Source organism: Catharus ustulatus, chromosome 4, assembly GCF_009819885.2.
Source record: "Catharus ustulatus isolate bCatUst1 chromosome 4, bCatUst1.pri.v2, whole genome shotgun sequence".
NCBI lineage: Eukaryota > Metazoa > Chordata > Aves > Passeriformes > Turdidae > Catharus > Catharus ustulatus.
This window is the reverse complement of record NC_046224.1, coordinates 15359005-15378692: the sequence shown is the minus strand read 5'-3', so window position 1 is coordinate 15378692 and position 19688 is coordinate 15359005. Positions and strand designations below refer to the sequence as shown.

The 19688-nt window shown below is 39.8% G+C and overlaps 1 protein-coding gene across 6 annotated transcripts in view; it reads right to left on the bottom strand.

The window, feature by feature from the left end:
* The window catches only part of KIF21A (kinesin family member 21A), an 85062-nt gene extending 65830 nt beyond the window's left edge, over nt 1-19232 (bottom strand). For 4 of the 6 annotated variants that reach the window (XM_033058914.2, XM_033058919.2, XM_033058920.2 and 1 more), the window contains exon 1: nt 18980-19231. In XM_033058914.2, coding sequence (XP_032914805.1) covers nt 18980-19023 — 44 coding nt within the window. In that variant the 5' untranslated portion in view covers nt 19024-19231. Of the gene's footprint in view, nt 1-18979 lie in introns of all 6 variants that reach the window. The other 2 variants (XM_033058916.2, XM_033058918.2) reach the window with 1 other exon arrangement.
* Between the last annotated feature and the right edge of the window lie 456 nt (nt 19233-19688).

The following is a 19688-nucleotide window of genomic DNA, read 5'->3' as shown; positions in this document are numbered from 1 at the left end:
CTGCACTTGATTCTTGTAAGTTAAAGGTTTCTATTGAAAAACATATTTTAGCTTTTATGACTATTAAGCTCATACACAGAAGTATGAAACACCATCTTCATTTCACTGGTGGGGTCTGACATCAATCACTAAGCACAACAATAATGAAGACTACTACAGATTACTATTATGAAAAATTTATGGCAATAGTACCTGATGATTACAATACTTAAAAAACACAGAGGTCACAAATTCAAGAGAAAAGGGAAAAGATCTTTTGGTGTGTTCCCAGAGCAGTGTCTAACTATGGCTCTCTGGATACAAAGAGGCCAATTAAGCCTGCAAGAATATCCTTCTGAGGATAAGGATTCATGAACAAAGCAACTCTACATATAAAAGAAAGAGAATGACACCCTGTATTTCTTTTGCAAATTATGGAGGGGTTTTTCCTCCAAAATATAGCTTTAGCACGAAACTCATTCCTGCTCATTCATTTAGCCTTCCTCATTCCTGCTCTGGGGCTCACAGCTGTAAGAAGTGGCTGAGTCACACTGCTGGGGTAAAGCTTTCCAGAGCCTGGTACTAATTATGTAACAAGAGTAGCATCAGGAAAAGGAATACACTTCCCATGGCAACTTTCTGCAGTATGACTGAATGCTTTACAGAGCTTACATGTGCTAAACAATTACCATTATAAGTAAATTCAGATGAAAATCATTTAAGGAAGCCTTTTTGAAGAGTGCACAGCCCAGCAGCCTAGTATCCCTGAGCCAGGATAACAAGTGCTGCCAGTATCTTAGAGACAGTCTGCTTCCAGAAATTTTAGCTTCAGAATTCAGCTGACAAAGTAATGTACTGTCAAAACTAATGTAGTGAATATAGGCTACCCAACCACCCAAACCACTATAGTCATTGCTGCTTTATCAAGCTACAGAATAACATTTACTTAGGTCCAAGGGGGAAAGAATTAAAAACAAACAAAAACTTAGACAAAGCCAAAAAATTCAACAGTAAATATCCTCAACACCATCAAACAACACCAAACCACCAAACCACTGTCTGAGTACCTCCAAACCTAAATTCAGTCATATTTACAGGATTTTGAGATAATTCAGGCATCTCTTGTATGCCAGCAACCAATCAACATACCCAAATATACTAAGCCTGTAAAAAGTACATTGGTCAACAAAAATGTCGTGGGTGTCAAGTCTTTTTAGAAAGCACACTTGTAACATATGTTTAACTACCAGAGTCAAGCTTTACTAAAAGCAAAGTTTTGTGAGACAGTTGGTTTCAAAAACATTGTCAGCAGCATCATTACATCAACAAATGACCCAATAATGCCCACATAAAGGCAGTGGATTTCTGGTTCAAAAGCTGAAAAGTCCTTCTTGCAGAGCAATAACATTATTTTTGCACATCCTCCTACAAAAAGATTTATCTGCAAATTTAAATGAGCAACTTAAAAATATAATTATTTAATGCAATGAAGTGAAATATTTTAAGAATAAGTACATGCACTCGGGAGCTTCCTCACATTGCAATTTATCCTTGATTTCTTAAAGGCATCAATAAGCACCACAAATATATTCAGAAATGAGTGAGAAAAAAAATGTTTCTTCACTATAGCAAAACAATTTTTGAATAGGGCAACGAACTGATATATTGCAAGGCTATCTAGATGACCAAAAAATTGTCAGTCATGACAACACTAGGCTTCATTCCATTTCTTGCTCTTCGGTTAAATGCATGTCTGTTCTAGAAGTTCACTACTTCTCCCAAGTAACCTAGTTTTTAAAAGTAGGTACTCAGTTATTTTTAAACAAAGTTAAAAGTATTTGCTATGTCTGCAGCAAAAAACTCCTAATTGCCTCTCTTACCCGGATTTTCCTTTCCTTTTTAAACACCCACTCATATTCACTCAGGCTCCTAGCTCTTATAGCTATAGTACACAAATCACTACACTTCATGGAAAGACTACTGTAGCGCTGAAAGATTTTTTCATTTCTTTTCCCTCCATACAGAAACACCATCTTCCCAGTTGTATATTCTCAAATTTCAGGCATTTGGTTGCTTTACAGGTCCATATAATTGTACTTCACCAAATCAAAACAAACACAGAGTTACTAACATACCTATAGGTAAAGCTATAAGCCACTTCATAAGTAATTACAGTTAAATAATAAAACAAAAGAACAGGAGGGTCAGGTCAGTTTAAAAAAAAATAATTACAAGTTGTCATTAATCATTACTGAAATGACTGCTCAGCTAATACTACTAAAATAACCAGAAATTTCACAATGGGACAAGACAGCTAAAAACAGTGTTTCAATAAAATCTGCTGAATAGTGCCTTCACTCTGTTAACTTCCAAAGCAACATTCCTGGAACAAAAACCACTGTATGACTTTTTTGCCACGCCTTCAAAAAGAAAAAAAATCAACACAAAAAACCACGTGGTATCCATAACACCCGATACACCAAGTTCCAAAGCAAACTGCAGAAAATTTCTTCATATTTATTGTTGACTGTTTCTAATGAACAGAAGTTGCTCTGTTCCAAAACAGAAGGTAGACTGTTCAAGCAGTGACTGAAAGGTCTGAGCTTGTAAATCCTAACTCTGGAGTAAGGAAAAATAACTCACTTGCTTTATTTAGTCTGTTTTCAAACTTGCAAAACAGAAAGAAACAATGTTATCCACCTTCTCCAGTCACACTGTTTCAGCTACATATTGTTTTATGTTTGAATGACAACCCTCACATTTTTATTTTCTTCATGTCTATTCATTCTACTTGCAAGGCTGCAAAATCATTCACATCAACAGCATCAGAGTTTTTCCATCCTTCCATTCCTATGCAATGACACTGTATTAAGCTGCATTCTAAATTTGACTACCTTGCTGCTCTTTCTTGGCTTGAAAAATTTAATTAAAATCAGGACAACACAGGAAACTACGCTAAAAATTTGGTAGGCAGCTGTTTCCCCACACTGAGCCATGTTTCAAACAGATTGCTCAGTACTGCTGGATGCTCTTTTTCTGAAAGCATTTCAGGCAAACATAAAATGTCAATCATCAAACTCTCCCCCACCTCTTTTCCATTCCTCAATCCCCACCAAAGCTGCTAAACAACAGTCTCCATAAAGTTTCAACCAGGGGCAAAACTTTGGTTATCTACAGGCCATAGTCTTTTGTTCAGCAAAATGCAGGCTGACTTTCAGACGTGGTAGATATGTGGAAAATTGTTAGCAAGAGAGTCTTTAGCATTTATATGGAATACCAGTGGGAACCTGAAATAATTGGAGCTTAAGTAACACAAGAGTCAAAATAATGTGATTTATCACAGGTAACTGGTGAAGAAAGTTTGGAGTTGGTATTGCTCTATGAGGGCCTCATTCAACATCATCTGTGCAAGAAATCCGCTGGAATCTGGAACCTCACAGGAAAGCCAGTTTCCACACAAAAATTCACATCCCAAAGTTAGAAGAAAGAGAGCTTTTTTCTGCAACAACACTCATACTTAGGACTGAGATGCTGCCATTTCACTTGCTCAGCCTTTCTTTGACTCCAGAAGGGCTTATATAAATATAAGCCCTATATAAATAGTGACTACAATATCCAATATATCACTGGAAATTTTAAACTAAGAGAAAGAGAATGCTTTGCTGCCTCATCAGGAAAGCATGACCTTCCACACTAGGGCAGGTAGGAGCTCCTTGTTGCCTAGGCTAAACAAATTCAGTGTGGAAATCATTGTGGAAATGCAGTCATTCTCCTGGTTTAATTGCTACTGGCATGCAGACCTTGCTGCATTAGCAAGCTGACAGTTTGGAATTACCACGAGTAGTAATACTGGCACATTTCACCAAAATATTAGCTCCAGGACAGTACATCCATGAAACAAGTGCACCCTGGTCATGCACCACAATGTAAACTGACAGTTGCACAGGACTCATGGCAAACACTCTGAATAAAGTTTATAAAGAACCAACTACTTCCTTGCTACCTATACCTGTTTAGATAGCCATTATCTATGCTGGCCTAACAGCAAGGCTAAGCACTTTCTGCTTCATGTCCTAGCTGTAGGCTTAATTTTTCATTACAGCTCAGGTTCCCTGATAAGATTACAAATTCAACCAGAAATCCAAAACTATTAATGCAAAGTCACTTCACAAAAACAAACAAAACAACCAACCACAAAAAAAAAAAAATGCAGCAGGGTAGCTTACACAAATTGAGAGCAACTATCTCTATTTTATATCACAGGACTGGGAGGCTCTGACTCCATTTCTCATTTCTGGAACAGTTCTCTGCTGTGTGCAGCTGCTGGCCTGGGCATTGCCCTGCCAGTCTCCCTCAGCTCCAGTGCACACAAAGCAGCAACACCTGATCCTGGGATCATTTCTGTCTGCTGAATGCTTGGCCACAGCTCCTTGGGGACATAAGGTAAAGTCTGTCCTGACAAGCTGCTTCAAGGTCAAAACCCATTTCTTTTGCCTTGACTCAATTAAATCAGCTCTTCTTGGCAACTAATACTTCCAAATCGGGCGTTTCCCAGCTGCTCTCAGAAATCACCAATGCAAATCACTTGTGGTCTATTAGCATCAGAGTTCATAGTCCCTTATACACTGGAGTAGCACAGATCCTTTCAAATTAAGTATTCATGTATTAACTGTTTCAAATTGCCTTAGAAATTTAAGTTTATGGTAACTGCCTTCTGTAGTCCTGATCTGTAAACCAACTGAGATGGTTACAGACCTGCCATAAAATTTGTGACAAAGCATCTCATTTCTCCAAGCACTTAACATCAGACAACAAAAAAAGCTTCTTTGGCTTAAATGAGACCTAAGAGGACAGTGCATGAAGGGAGCACTCATAAGGTTTTCCAGGAGTTAAGAAGCAACTTATGAGCTCATACAAAATAGTGTGTTAATGGCATACTGGTAGTGCCTCAAGGCCAGGGAAGGTATTACACCAAGGCTTATATAAAGCTTTCATAATGGGTCACACATCTATTAAAAGCCACAGACAGATATATCTCTCTAATAATCCATAACTTTACAGCTGTTTCAGACAGTTTTCCTCACCAGCACCATGAAGCCAGAAGACTGGTTATTAGCACAAGCTACAAACTCTGCACTGCCAACTGCTATGAACCAGGCAGCTGCCTCCCACACCTCTTCCACTCCATGGCTGCACTCAGCTTCAACCACTTACTACACTGTTTTTACAGAAAAAAGAGGAGGGGGGGGAAAGTGGGGGGGAAGAAAAAGTCATTCCACAATAACAAAGCGTTCTGGCAACCTTGTTTCCACTTAAAAGAATTTTTCTTAGCACTACAGACAACATTTGAGGGATGGGGAAAACAGGCAAAAGGCCATTTACTCCAGCATACAGTACCAGATATTTAGAAAGAAAAATGGAGTATTTAGACAAAACTTGTTCGGGTAACTGGTGTTCTACAGAAATTGTCAGCAAGTATTTAAAAAGTCTTAAGAGGGTATCAATAGATCAATTTTTAGATCATAGAAAGAGATCAACTTTTCTCCCTGGAATTTACAGATTTCTCCAAAACAGATACTTAAAATTTTTTCTAAGACAGTTTGCTTTTACAATTTGTGTCAAAGAGAAAAAATTCTGTGCTGTTTAAAGTTTTAATATCTTACTACATCCTGCTATCCAAACTGTTAATTGTGTGTTTTAAGGGATATCACCACTGAATCTGAAGAAAGGCTAAAGCAAGAAAGATAGCAAAGAAGGCTCTCTCAGCTTTTTAAAAGTTTTTTTTAAATAAAATACTGTCAGGATTGGGTTTTTATGGAGGTTTTTAATTATTGTTTGTTTGTGGGGGTTTTTTTAAGAAACATGACAGCTAAGCAGATAGTATGACCTTAAGATCCTCCCATGAAAGTTTGTTTTCTCCCTGGTTTCAACTATAGACTTTGCCATGCCTTATCACTCGACTTTGTTTACACAGAAATACAGCACTCTGTCATCAAATGAAGCGCAACTGTAATGCAGCCCTTACGTAAGCTCTATCACATGAATAATTAGCAGGGCATAGAAAACTACAAATAGCTTATTTCCCAACTTACCATTAGAGTTAACCATTTCTAGACCACTGAACCAAGGATCAGTGGCTGAAGAATGGAAACAAGATAAATTGAAACTGGAGAAAGATTCAGGACAGGCAGTAGAATTACCTAGCACAAATGAAAGGAGAGGATTTCTCTGACTCAGCATTTGAGGTCAGGACTGGTTTTACTTCAAATACAGTCATGTTTTTAACAGAACACAGAATTACATTCTCAATCAAATCCAGTTGACCGGTGTGCACAATATGTCATTAAGTGTCAGAATGGACAAAAAATTTAAACAATCTTTTGTGTCTTTCCTACACCACCATCCTCATCTCAAGGTATCACAGTTTTCAGTTCAGGAAAACAAGACTCTGTTCCCTGGCAGCCATTGCAATGCATCAAGCTGTTTCTCTCTGATCTGCAGCAGCAATATTGGAGAGGGGTCTTGCAACAGAACCAAAAATGGAGCAACACAAAGACTCAGCAGCTGAAAAATACTCCAACAGTGACACTCCACCTAAAACTTGCTGACAAAGCAGAAACGAATTCAGAACCTCTAGCAATTCTAGCAGGGACTTAAAAGAACAAAACAAACAAACAAGAAAACCACACACCACAATGAAATCTTATGTGTAGTCCTTTGCTACCTACCTTAGCTAACAATTTAAACTAACTAGACCAAGACTCAAGTGTGGAAAAATAGTCCAAAAAAAAAGCTTTTCCTTTTTAAAAGAAAAAGCCCTACACCCCCCAAGGGAGCTCCTTGTGTAATCTGTAGTTCTCCTCTAATTTTTGCATCAGTCACAAGCACACTGAACTAAGCAAGTCAAGTATGCAATGGCACATAACAAGGATGTCCACAAGGACTCATGCATTAGATGGAACAATTTTTGGTGGTCTTTGAACAGTACAGCAGTACAGTACATGACAAGCATTCTGTCCCACTGGATACTCCCTGGACAGACATATAGCCTTGAACAAAGGAAGTTTTCTTAAGGTGAAAACTGCATGTATAAATTATAGAATACACATATAAAAGGAGCAGTTAGTTGCCCAGCTAGACTACAATTAGCCATGTTTCCTTGACATATCCGATAAAGTTTGGAAGTCAGTAGCATTTCCTAGCTACAATCTGAGAAATCAAAAGCATTTCAATTCAAGAGACACAGATATGAGCTTTGAAGCACTTTATTCAGTCTACCAATACATTCCTCTGTTTTAAACAGATTGAACTTCAACCAGACAACTCTTACACATACTAGGCAGATATCCAGCAATACAAACCAAACTGAATGTGAACTTTGCCCAGTGCACCACATGCATTCTATGAATACAGAAATCTAAATAAATAAATCAAGTTTTAAAATCCATTTTTCATACACAAGACAAAAACTGATAATGCACAAATTATAATTAATTTCCAAAGAGTCATAAGAAACTACTCCAAGGTAATCAATGCTTTGGGTTGTATTCACAAGAATATCACATGCTTCATGAAAACCACTGACTATTGTACACGTTTCTTTCTACCATACAGAAGATACTGTCTGAACAACCCAAAAGAACTGAAAGAATGAAATATGAACTCTCACAGCACAGAACAGGGAAATAGTTTATTCTATGAGATGACTGAAAAGAGCACATCTGAAAAGCAAAGAAATATTAAGCAGTGATGGAGGGTAATTATTCCCATCAGTCAGCTCAGTCAAAATAATGAGCAAGCATAAACTGTGGCAGAAAAAATGCATACAGGTGAGCACCACATATTCCTGCTGGGAAAAAAGACAGTCTGTTAGCCCAAACTGAATCACACTCCAAATGCTTTTACAGCTGCTATGTCATATTTACCATGTAACAGTCCTCAAAACAGGTAGGAGTAGGTCATATGAGGAGAATGACTAGACTTGACACAGAAAAAGTATAGAAACCATGCAAATAAAAAACATAAGCCTCCAGTACTTGCTTACAATACAGCATCTCCTAATAGCAGCCATATCACCAGCATCACTGGATGACTGGCAGTTCCCAAGAATCTGCTTTACCATACTCAGGACTGGAGAAGAGGCTGCACCTCCTTTGCTGGAATAGATCATAGCCACAGAGCTCTTCAGCATCTTCTTGGCTTCCAGGCCTTGTGTCCTCTCTTTCAATGCAGAAGAGAAGACTACAAAGACAAAAGGCTCAAGCTCCTTTCTGAGGTTCACATTGGGAAGACAAAAGGCACAGGTCATAAAACAAAGCAGGAGATTTCCCAACTTGGCATAAGGAAGAAATCTGACCATCAAAAATTGGAACAGTCAAGTACTGGTTGCCCAGAGACATGGATGAACCTCTAACTCATAGGTTTTTCCTAGACCTAACTTCAGACAGAGCCTTGCAAAACCTCACCTGAACTTAATTTTGACACTGCTTTGAGGAAGAGGCTGGATCAGATGATCTCTTGAGTGCACTTCAAACTTGGATTTATCTAAGCTTACGCTTCCAAATCAGTAAGGCTTTACTGTTCATGTGGACATTGTCACACCTCTGTGAACACATTCTGACATTTGAATGGGATCATTCAATTGTGCTGAATTCAGGTCTCCTGGCACTCTACATGCAGCTTCACAGAATTACAAACAATTGGGGTAGAAAAAGACCTGAGAATGTCAGAATCTATTCACCCACTCTAGCTTTCTGGTCCAAAGTATTATCAATTAATCCAAAATCTTCCTGGCAGTTACCAGTCTGAACTGTTTTGAAGAGTTTCCTGTCTGGACAATTTCACATCTCCATAGACAAAGCACAGCTTTATTTCCCTCCCTGGTCTGGTAATTCCACAATACCCATTGTTACAATGGAAAATATATTTTCTCCCCTCTTTTATTTTTCTTACTGAAATTTAAATCTACTACATTTTATCGACTTGACCTTGAGCATTAAGAACTTTTATTCCCTTCCCCTCTGTACTTGACTCTTGGTATTTTAGAATGTGTCTCTTACAAATCTTCACTCCTCATATCTCACATGGAACTGGTCCTGTTTCTAGACAAAGAGCCCTTTCCCTCCCCTTTTAATTCCTCTTAGTCCACATTTTTCCTGAGCAGCAGGACCCAAAACCTACCACTAAACTTCAGCAGTACTGAACAAAAAATGGATTTCAGAGTGCCAGTTTCTATGAGTTTCTTCTTTTGCTAGAATATAACACTTACATTCCACACCTATGAATAATGTGCACATTACTTGAACATTTGCCTACAGCAGCAGCAGAGCGCATCAGTCCTTGGTTTTTAATCAAGTATCTTCCAAGATGTAGGTCAACAGCATTCTGTGCAAGTTCCCTCTTCTCAAAGAGGCATTCGCACAATTCTGTGCAAGTTCACTCTTCCCAAAGAGGCATTTGCACACTCAGCAGTGGTGGGAGCTCGAAATCAGCAGAAGCATGGCCAGCTGGCAGGGGCCAACCCTGTTCCTGGGGCTGCAAGCACAGAACAAAGCACTTCATTTGAAACTCTCAGCTGTACAGTGTTTCTTGGAGGTCCTTTCCAACCTTGACAAGCCCATGATTCCTCTTCAGGGCCTAGCAGCACTACACTTGTTGACATTTAGAGAACAATAAAGTGTCCATCTGTTCCTAAAAGCTTTGCTAACAACAACAATCAAACAGATCTACAGCTACATTTTAAAATGCAGAGCCAGAACAGCGGGTTGACCAGCCAATGTAGATCACTTCGAAGACTGCACGAGGAAGACAAGAAAAGAAAGAGAGCAAACAGGAAAAAAAGAAATGCACAAAACAAGAAACTGAAACAATGAATCAAACAAAAAAAGATCAAAAAATCCCACAGACACAGCCCCCAACAGCAAATTCAATTCAATCCCAATTCAAACAAAACCCTTTTGGGAGTGCAAAAAAAGAACATTTATTTATACTAATGTTTAACTGCCAAATAGTTTAGTTGCAAATAGCAATGCAGTCCTATCTCTCGTCTCATTTTTAGAGCTTACTGAATATCAATCCACTTTTGCTTAACTCAGAGTTTTGCTTGTAAAGATCAGAATGGCAATTTTATTGTTCCTGAGTGATGGGCTGACTGATCAGATTAGACAGACTATAAGCTGCACTCTAAGTGACACAGATTGAACAGGTGGCCTTCCCTCTGATCCACAGCCTCTTCAAACACAAGTAGAATCCTTCTCATTTCGCTCACTGCTAGAAAATGTGCATTCAGATACTTAGTCATCTTAACCCGACATAAAAATATTTTTCTGATCTTTAATGCATTTCAAACAGCTTGGTCATAAACACATCAGCCTTTCCCAAATATACCAGTAATTCACACGCATGATATAATTTTAATTTTAAAAAAAGGAAATACAGACGTTTAGATGGTATCAACATCTATAGTCTGCAAAGTAATATGTACAGATAATTTTAAGGAAAATTCAAAGGCTTCACATTACAGAGACAGTCTAAAAACTATTTCACATCTACTTAAAATTAAAGATTAGACTTCAAAAATAATGCATTTAAGACTAGGGAGTGAAATAAACCTTACCTGGACAACTTATGCAGACTGACAACTAAAACAATGTACAGTTTGCTTAGCTGGTTAAAAAAAAGTATTCAGCTACTTCCTCCAGATCAAAGTGTCTGGCACAGGCATAATTTTTTTTACTCTTCACAGAAATTAATGAAGAGGAGAGGGAGAAACAAAGCCATATATAGAATTTTTAATTGTAAGACTTTTCATAGAAGGTAATGACTAACCCAGGTGCTTTAGCAGAGTTGGTTTTCTCATGATATTACATCATGTATTATTTATATCATGTCTACTTTGAAGCTACATCTTTGGCCTGAGGATCTTACAACAATATACTAAGATGACAATAAAGTGCCAGGGGAGCATGGGGAAGGAAAAGCAGGAAAAGAATATTTTTTAAAAACCACAAAAACTTACTACCTATTCTCATACCTCTCTCATATTCTCATACAGATGGAGATGAGTACACAGGGATAGTGTCCTATGACAGACTCCAGCACAAACTAAGAGCCACTGCTGCAGCTGGTAAATCAATACTATTGAGAGAGTGATTAGCAACTCTAAGACTTGGGATAATGAGCTACGCAAAATGACACAAAAGATCTCCGGACTCATCTCCCAATTGGTCCCATGCTTAAGGGAAAAAACGTCCAACAAATGAATGCTAAGGATTACTGACTTTGAAAAACAAAGTTAATTAGGTAAGTATTTTGAATAATATACACACACACATCTTAAGTCAGTCTACTTCTTTCACTTTATTCCAAGAAGTCTCACACACAATGTGGTACCAAATACTTAAAGGAACCCAGATATGCCACTTTCTACACTTTAGGCAATATTAGAGGTTTTACTATATACAAGAAATTTCCTAGCAAACCTGCTAGTGAGCTCAAAATTATACAAGACTGTTTTTCATCATTTGTAATATATTTCTAGAGGATAAACTCCTCTTTTTGTACTTTAGCCTATTACTGAGGATTTGCATAACTTCTTAAACAACATTGCTAACAAGTCCTGTATTTAATATACTTTCTTGACTGACATTAGTACTTCACAGCTATGCAGCTTTCCAGCTTAATATCATCTTAAATTTGTTTTAGTAGTATTAAGTAAAGGATAACTAACATAATCAGAAATGGAAGGAAAAAGCAGCTCATTGAAAGAATTCTCAGCTTAAAGACAATATCCAAGAGGTTGGAGAATTGACTCAAGATGTGGAACACCTTTTTTCAAGGCCCCAGATGAGATTAGACCCAGTAAACATAGAAGCCTGTTTAATCAAACTCTTCCATTATCAAAAGAGAACCCAGCAGAAAAGATAAAGTGTCAGACTTTGAGATGTCTCACAAAAGGGAAACATTTTCTGTCTAGTCCTATTATCCATAAGATTCCATGTGTTCAGCTCTGGTAGTTGAACTGGTAATGCTACAGTGTGCTGCAGTCCTTTAACACTTACTCCCCTTGAAAACACTGCTTTACTCATGCTTTTACAGGATCAATTATGCTGAACATAAAGGAAAAAGAAAATAAGTATCCTTCAAATCTACAACATCCAAAAGGAAGCACTTCAAGAAACCTGGAGTATTTGAGAGCTAGTTTGGAAAGACAAGATTAAATCTATTGTGTCCTGCAAAGAGACAGTTGTTATTTGCTAACCAACTGAACTATGCAGAGTTCCTATAGCAGCATAAATGCAAGGGCCAACGGTGAGACACCAAATTACCTAGACAACAAATCCTTTAGTCCTTTTTTAAATTCAACAGGGGAAGTGCACTATTCAACTCGAATGCATATAAATTGCTGTGTATAGCAGAACAATCACAACCTTTTACTAAGGTCTTGTTGCTCTCAGCTTTCTGTGTTGAAGCTCCAGAACAAACAGGCTCAAGGGATAAGTCATCCATTTTTGTTAGGCAGACTCAAAGAAAGTGCTTAAAGGGCGCACTGTCCCCACCAGCACTTGTCAGTTGATTTAAAGAAAAAAACCCAAATGTCTTTATGCAGAAAAATCATTATTCCAGCACTGATCAAATCTACAAAATCTGTGGAGAATACTACCAGAATAAAGGAACTGATGGTACTCGCTTCTCACTCTTTATTTCCATTCAGGTTCTATTCAGGAAATATTTTATGCTAATCAATCATAAGCTCTGTATCAGCACATTTTCACATTTTAGAATACATTTTGAATGTTTTGTTTCTCTTTGAATCAAACTCATTGTGACACTAACCTTACTATTCAATATTTTCCATTTGTATCTTGTTCCTGTAATAAACACATCAAACAAGACCATTTTTGAAAAATAAGGCAGCATTTCTCCCCTTACACTGGAGCAGATTTTCATTAGGGAAAAGCAGAAATTAACACAGAACTAAAAAGAAGAAAACAAAAACAAACAAAACAAACACCCCCCACCCCCCAAGGACGAATAGAAAGAAAATGAACAAAGATTTAAAACTCTTCAAGAGAAGAGAAAGAGAGCACAATAAGGCACAGTTCATGCAGTTACTCTTGCTAGACTTGTTTAGATCTGGTTTGATTTCTAATTGGGCTTTCTTGTTCACCAGTTCAAATGACACTTCCTGAAAGAGTCTTACATGGAAATCATATTAGAATAAAAAAAAATTTCTCTAGTCACCACAGATATATAGTATTCTGCTGCAATTTCCTTAAAATAAAAAAAGTTACTAAAGTTGCTTGATTTCAACAGCAGTAGTCAGGCAACAGAACATGAAAGCAAGAATTCCAACAGCCATCTCCGAGTGGGCAGCAAGGGCAATCTATAAAAGGCTTAAAGCAAATCAAGGGAAAGCAGAGGGAGGGAGCAGGACTCTCTTGATCCCATGCACAAGGGTCATTCAACTACTACAGAAGAATTTACAGATGTCACACGGTAAACCTGAAAATGTGAAGCCCTGAGCTCAGTAACAAAGGAATGTCTAGGCCAGCAGATCACAAGTAGTAAAGGAAACACCATTAAATGGAAATCAGTGACTAACTCAATGGTTTTTCAAAGCAAACCCCCAAGTCTTCTACAAACTTTGGAAAGTGACAAATTAAAAATATAATTCATCCAAAAGCATGAGCAGACTGATGAGGTACACCACTCCTTGCTTTTTCTTCTTCCTAAATTCAAGACACCATCTTTTGGCAATACATGGCATTAAGGGAAAGGTCCAAGTAGGATTTCTTTCCCCTCCATCCAAGAATGAGTTTGTGTTTAAAACATGAGTGGTGAAAAGGGAAGTTTATTTCCTAGAAAGCAAGATTACAGATTTCACCCTGCCCCAAGCAATATCAGTAACGGATGATCAACTCGGATATTAAGAAACCAGAATTAATTCAGCAGCAGATGGTGCCGTGACTTTTCTTCAGTTGAAATACAAAACATACCAACGGGGTAAAGTTTCAGAGAAGGACAAGGGGATGTTTGTTTAAGTCAGAGAGCAAAGAAAAACATCAAAACTAACAAAAAGATATGCAACAGGAGTTTTCTAAAACCAGATCTCCTTTGTAGCTTTCCATTAACAGACTCCATGCAGAAGAGTTATTTCCCAGTACCTTGCTATTTAATGCTGTTTATAATTTCTCTTCCATTATTCTGGGGCATTCTGGTGTACTTACAGGCTGCTGAACTTCATTAACACAGTTACATATTTTCCCCAAAAAAAACCTTTTACAGCTGATTACAGATGGGTAATAACTACTGTCTACTAAAATAAAAAGCTTGGTTTATTTTAAGGAACCGATGGATAGTACTGCAGTCTATTGCTGTTGCTTATCTAGTTACAGAATGATTTATGAGAATGCTTAGCATTTTATGGGAAGCATGAAATTAGTATCTCCAGAGCTTATAATACATACCACAGCATACATGTCCATTCATCTGGCATCTGAGGATCTACTCATGGTGGGAAGCTTAAACACATCTGTAACTGTTCACACAACAGCGGCCCAAGAAAGAAAAATCAATCAATCAGTGCCATCAAAGTGCTTCAAAACAACCTGTCTAAAACACACCTTTTACTCAGTTCCTTCTTTCCTAGTGTATCTAACAGTAGCTGGATCTAGCACAAAGGAAAACAACCTCACTACAAAAGCTTAAAAAGAAAATGCTTAAAAAGAATGCAAAAATGTAAGAAGGTAGAAGAAGGCATGACCACAAACAGCAGATTCTATATGAAAAAAAAAAAAAAAACAACCTACACAGAAACCAGTGAAGCAGGAAAAAAAACCCGACATAAGACAACCAACTGATAACACAGTTTCAGGAACTGGGGGTATGAAAAGAATTCCATACCAAAGCTTTGCAATGGGAAGCCAAAGCTGCAATGGATGAACATATCCCACTTCCCTAATCAAAAGTCAACACTGTACCTTAACGTCATGCCACACTAAGTTTTAGTTGTGAAAATCTCTAATCTCCACTGAACTGAATTAGTAACCAATGTGTTTTTCCAGTATACTTCATCTCCCTTTTGGAAAACAAGAAACAGGAGCCATGTGGTTTTAATTCATCAGCTGTACTTATTACTTCTACTGTTACTAAAAACATTTACCAGTAGATCCACTACATTTTGCACACAGTTTCCATACTTGGCAAACATCAACATTTCACTTTTGTGAATCAGTGTCACAACATATTGCAGACACCCAGGGTGGGTATGAAATTTTTTAGACATCTCAAGACTGAACCAGGTGCCCAGATTCCAGAGCCTCTCTACACACATGAGGAGAGCAGCAACATTCCCATTCTTCACTTGAGGGATGAAACAAAGCAGATGTCAATCCCAGCAGATGAAACAGTACCAGTGAGGCACTTCTGCCAAAGCAGGGAAGAAGGCAGATAGAGAGACATACCTAGGATGATGAAAAGTGGAAACTTTCACTATTCTGTTCTTTACAGATATGAAATATGTCTGATTATAAAACACCATCCCCTGAAGCTTCTTTGTGTTCTGCCCATTAACAGAGTTTCAACTGGGCTCCATCTTTCACGAGAACACACCCAATGCCAAAGCTCTTCAGCTTCACCAACTCACACTTCACACTCTTTCAGCATCCACTCCACCTGAGGTGTCACCCAAGCATGTCAGAGTAACCATTTTCTCTTGACTACTGGTCAGCTTGTACAGCAATTCCTCTTTTTACACCATACTTATTTCTTCTTCTGTTTCAATACAGCATCTCTAACAAATCAACACTGAAGCTTTTCATCTATACATCCAGGGCCTTCACTGACTCAAAATGGATCAAGGCCACCTTTCACCCTTGAAGGGCTAGAAGACAGACATCTCCTTCAATGTTCTACATTGTTATTTGGATCCTGTTACGGAGAAGACACAACAGACACTCTTCCATGCTTTATCAGGTACAGTCCTCCATACAAGACTTCTGGTTAGACCTATCCAAACATTATGGTTCTCCAAAAGTTTCCTTTGTTTAACATGTATCCAAAAATCAAAAGGACTGAAATGCAACTTTGTCTTCTTAGATCACTACTGCTAGAACATCCCAAGGGCGTGGCCCCAAGCCACATGGAGCGAGGACAGGCACTAACTGTTGGAGCCATTTCAATTCCTTTGACCCAGAGCAGGTCTGGTAAAAGGGTAAAAGTAACTGCACGCTTCCAAGTGCAGTGACCCCATCCAGCCCCTTCCACGGGTCATACAACAGCTTAAAGTGCAGTAACAGACCTAGACCATTGGCTGTTGAGGATCTAAATCGTAGGTGAGAACTTCATCTACTCAACATGCTCAGAATACATACACACTGTATTCTGCCAGTGGACACCACTAAACTGGCAAGAGACAAGAAATAGAAACTGTAATCTACATCCTTTTGTGAACTTGAAACAGTTGCCTATGATGCTGATAACATGTCACAGCCTTCTTGTCAAAAGTGCTGCAAAGACACTTAAAAAAGCAAGAGCTACAAAAATTATAGTTTTTCACGTTTGAAAGAAAGTTCAGATGACTGTTTTCTATCATGGGGGCTCTCCGACTTTATCTGAAAACAGACACTACACACAGCCACACAGAGAGCAAAGCTCTTTGCCGAAGTTGCACACCATCATCCACAAAGTCCACAAGTCTTTGAGTGGTGGGCGCCTAGAGAAAAACGTTTTCTTAATTGGGGAATTTAACATTAGTTACTGGATTATCTGCCAAACTACTTTCAGCTTTCATGCTTCACTAAACCAGAGCTCATCAGTCACAAACCCATTATTACACTGAAGAAAATGGGGAGCAATTAGCATACAAGATGATAGCTTAAAGCTGGTGCTAATTGGAAAGAATGAAGTATTTTTCATTCCTGTTGGATACAATTAGGTGAGACAACCAGGTTCTGGAAAAACAATTTGCTAAACAATTTCAGTGATGTCTATTCTGTAACCTGTGTTTAAAGTCTAAACAAATTCATGCCTTTGCAGCACATCTTGCAAGTATGGGGGTTGCAAATTAAAAGCTGGTTCAGCTGTAGAGCTAGCCTTGTTCAGAAACATACATACAAAACACAACGACTAATTCATCACAACTGTGGAGATCATCACTGAACTAAGCTCAAGTTGCCAAAAAGAGCTGAAGAGCAAAACCAACAAGGAAACAGACTGTAATACTCATAATGCACGGTACAGCATGGCACCAATACACACTGAGATGCAAAATCAGTTCAATTATAGGACTGCACAAAATACACCATCAGAAATAAAAGAAAAACATCTACAAAGAGCTACTGGTGCAAAAACAATTACTGTGCATGCTTTTGTTCGCGAATGCTAAACAGAGAGGGGGAAACCTTGTATATTAATAGTTAATTTGCCAAAAGGAAGAAAGCAGAGAGGAGGATAAATGCAAATCCTCATTATTAGTGAACTGCACTCAGGCACAAAATGTTAGACAATTATACTGCAGAAATATACCTTACAACATTAGGGATTTGTTGTAAAGAAGTACAGCTGGGTGATTTTAATTTACTTCTACAAATTCTTTACCATATTTTACTCCTAATCTATTCATCACACACCTACAATTATAAATGTATTTCTACCAGTAGGTTTTTTTATTTAATTCCAAGCTGCAACAAACCTCTGCATTTGTAAATTAACTTCTACATCACTATTTCTTTTGGCTCAGAACATGTTTAATATTTTCTTCAAATGAGACAGCAGTCTGTAAACCTGTAACACACCCTGTTTTTAGGATCACACCTACCTCATATTTTCCTTTTTAAAAATACAGCCTTATTATGCTTTAGAATAGAACCTCCCTGAACATTATGTGAAAAATGCTACAACAGATAGCACCCACCAAAGCATCTCTCCCAACAAAAAATGCTGCTGCAATCAGACTTTAATGAACAACTGCAGCATACACCCCATGTTATCATGCAGGGGTGGTGCTTCTCTGTTTACTGAAATGTTATTGCACCGTTCCCCCTACACCGTGTACCAACAATAGCATGCAGCAACAGCGCTTATTTCCACACCTTTCAGAAAAAACAAAACAAACCTAAGGAATCACCCTCTCCGTCTTCCTGAACAACCCTGAATTCTCTAATTCAAGATTAGAGATTGTCCGAGGACCCACTGAGACAGACCCTCCCAAGTCTGATTTCTTCAAGTGTGCCAACATAAAGGAACTTCTTTGAAGTACAGAAATAAATCAGCAGTATCACAATTAAACCCCAAATATTGACACATATACATAAACAAACATCGACATATGCACACATACATGTATTTCTCCTCATGCTTCAATCATGTAAAGACATTTTGAAAACTGAAGCATCCACAGGCTAAATTGGAAGCTCTTCAAACAGCAAAATAGTATTTTCACATAGAAAACTGAGAAGAGTCAAGCGCTCACTGATGAACAGTAGATTTTTATCTCCGATTAAAGAGCAATTTGAATTAACTGATGTTTTAAAATTATTTAAGCTCCCCTCCCATCAAGACTTCTACATACACCTAACTGCTACGTGCTGTGAGCAGTCTTATGGGAGTCCACCCCTGTGGTACGCGAGGTTACACAGCCTCCGTGGGATAAATCCTTTATCCTTCTAAAAATACCAGCGCGCCAGGACCCACTCTCGTGGAGCTCCGTGATGCAGACGGCACCGCCACAGTCCAGGGGCTGCTCCGCTTCCATGAGTAAGCACTAGCAGCACCGGGCTATAATTAGTTGGGGTATTTTTAGGGTCACTGCTTAAAATCAGAGAGAAATGACTGAGAAAGAGCTCAGAATGGTGGGGGTTTCCCCTCTCCTTTGGCTATTTCGTACTGCGGCGAGGAAAAGGCGGCTCGGCAGGCGCCGAGGGCAGGTGACCCCGCCGTGCAGGGAAGATGCGCCCGGCTGCGGTCCGCGGGGAGCACGGCCCGCAGGAGCCCCGCTTACCTGACCGCCACCCGCACCGAGCTCTCGTCCGCGCCGGCCGACATGGTGCGGCGGGCGAGGGGCGGCCGCAGCCTCGCCGGGAGCTCCGGGCCGCGGAGGAGCTGGGGCACCGCTGCGGCTCCCCCTCACCTCCTCCTCCTGCTCCGCCACCGCCGCTCTCCAGCCATCTTAGGCGACTGAATGAATAGGTAGGAGCCGCGGCAGCGCAGGGCGGTCCGCACCGCTCCTCCTCCCGCCCGGCCCGGCCCTTGCAGCGCCTGGGCGGGGAGCGCTGTCAGTCAGCCCCCGGCGGGCCGAGCCTCGGCCCCGGTCAGCGGCCCCCACCCCGCCGGGCCCGGCGCCTCCGCCCGCTGCAGCCGCAGTGCGTCACGGCCCCGCCCCGGCGGCCGCCAGCGCGGCCCGGGAGACGGCGGTGCGGGCACCGTGCTCTGGGTGCACACAGAGACACAGACAGACAGACACACCGAGACAACGCCCCTTCTCCGCACAGCCCTTCTCCACGTACCCCCTTCACACACACACAGCCCCTGCCGCGCCGTCTCTCCACGCACACCTGTTCGCTATGTGGACACACGCTCCTCGCGTTTGCCTTTCCACGCGCACACTCGGTGCTTGCCTCAGTGCACGCACGGCTCCGCTCACGCGGCTCGCCCATGAAGGCCCAGCACTCGCCCTGCCCGCGCACTGTGCGGGCCGCTGTGGGCACACA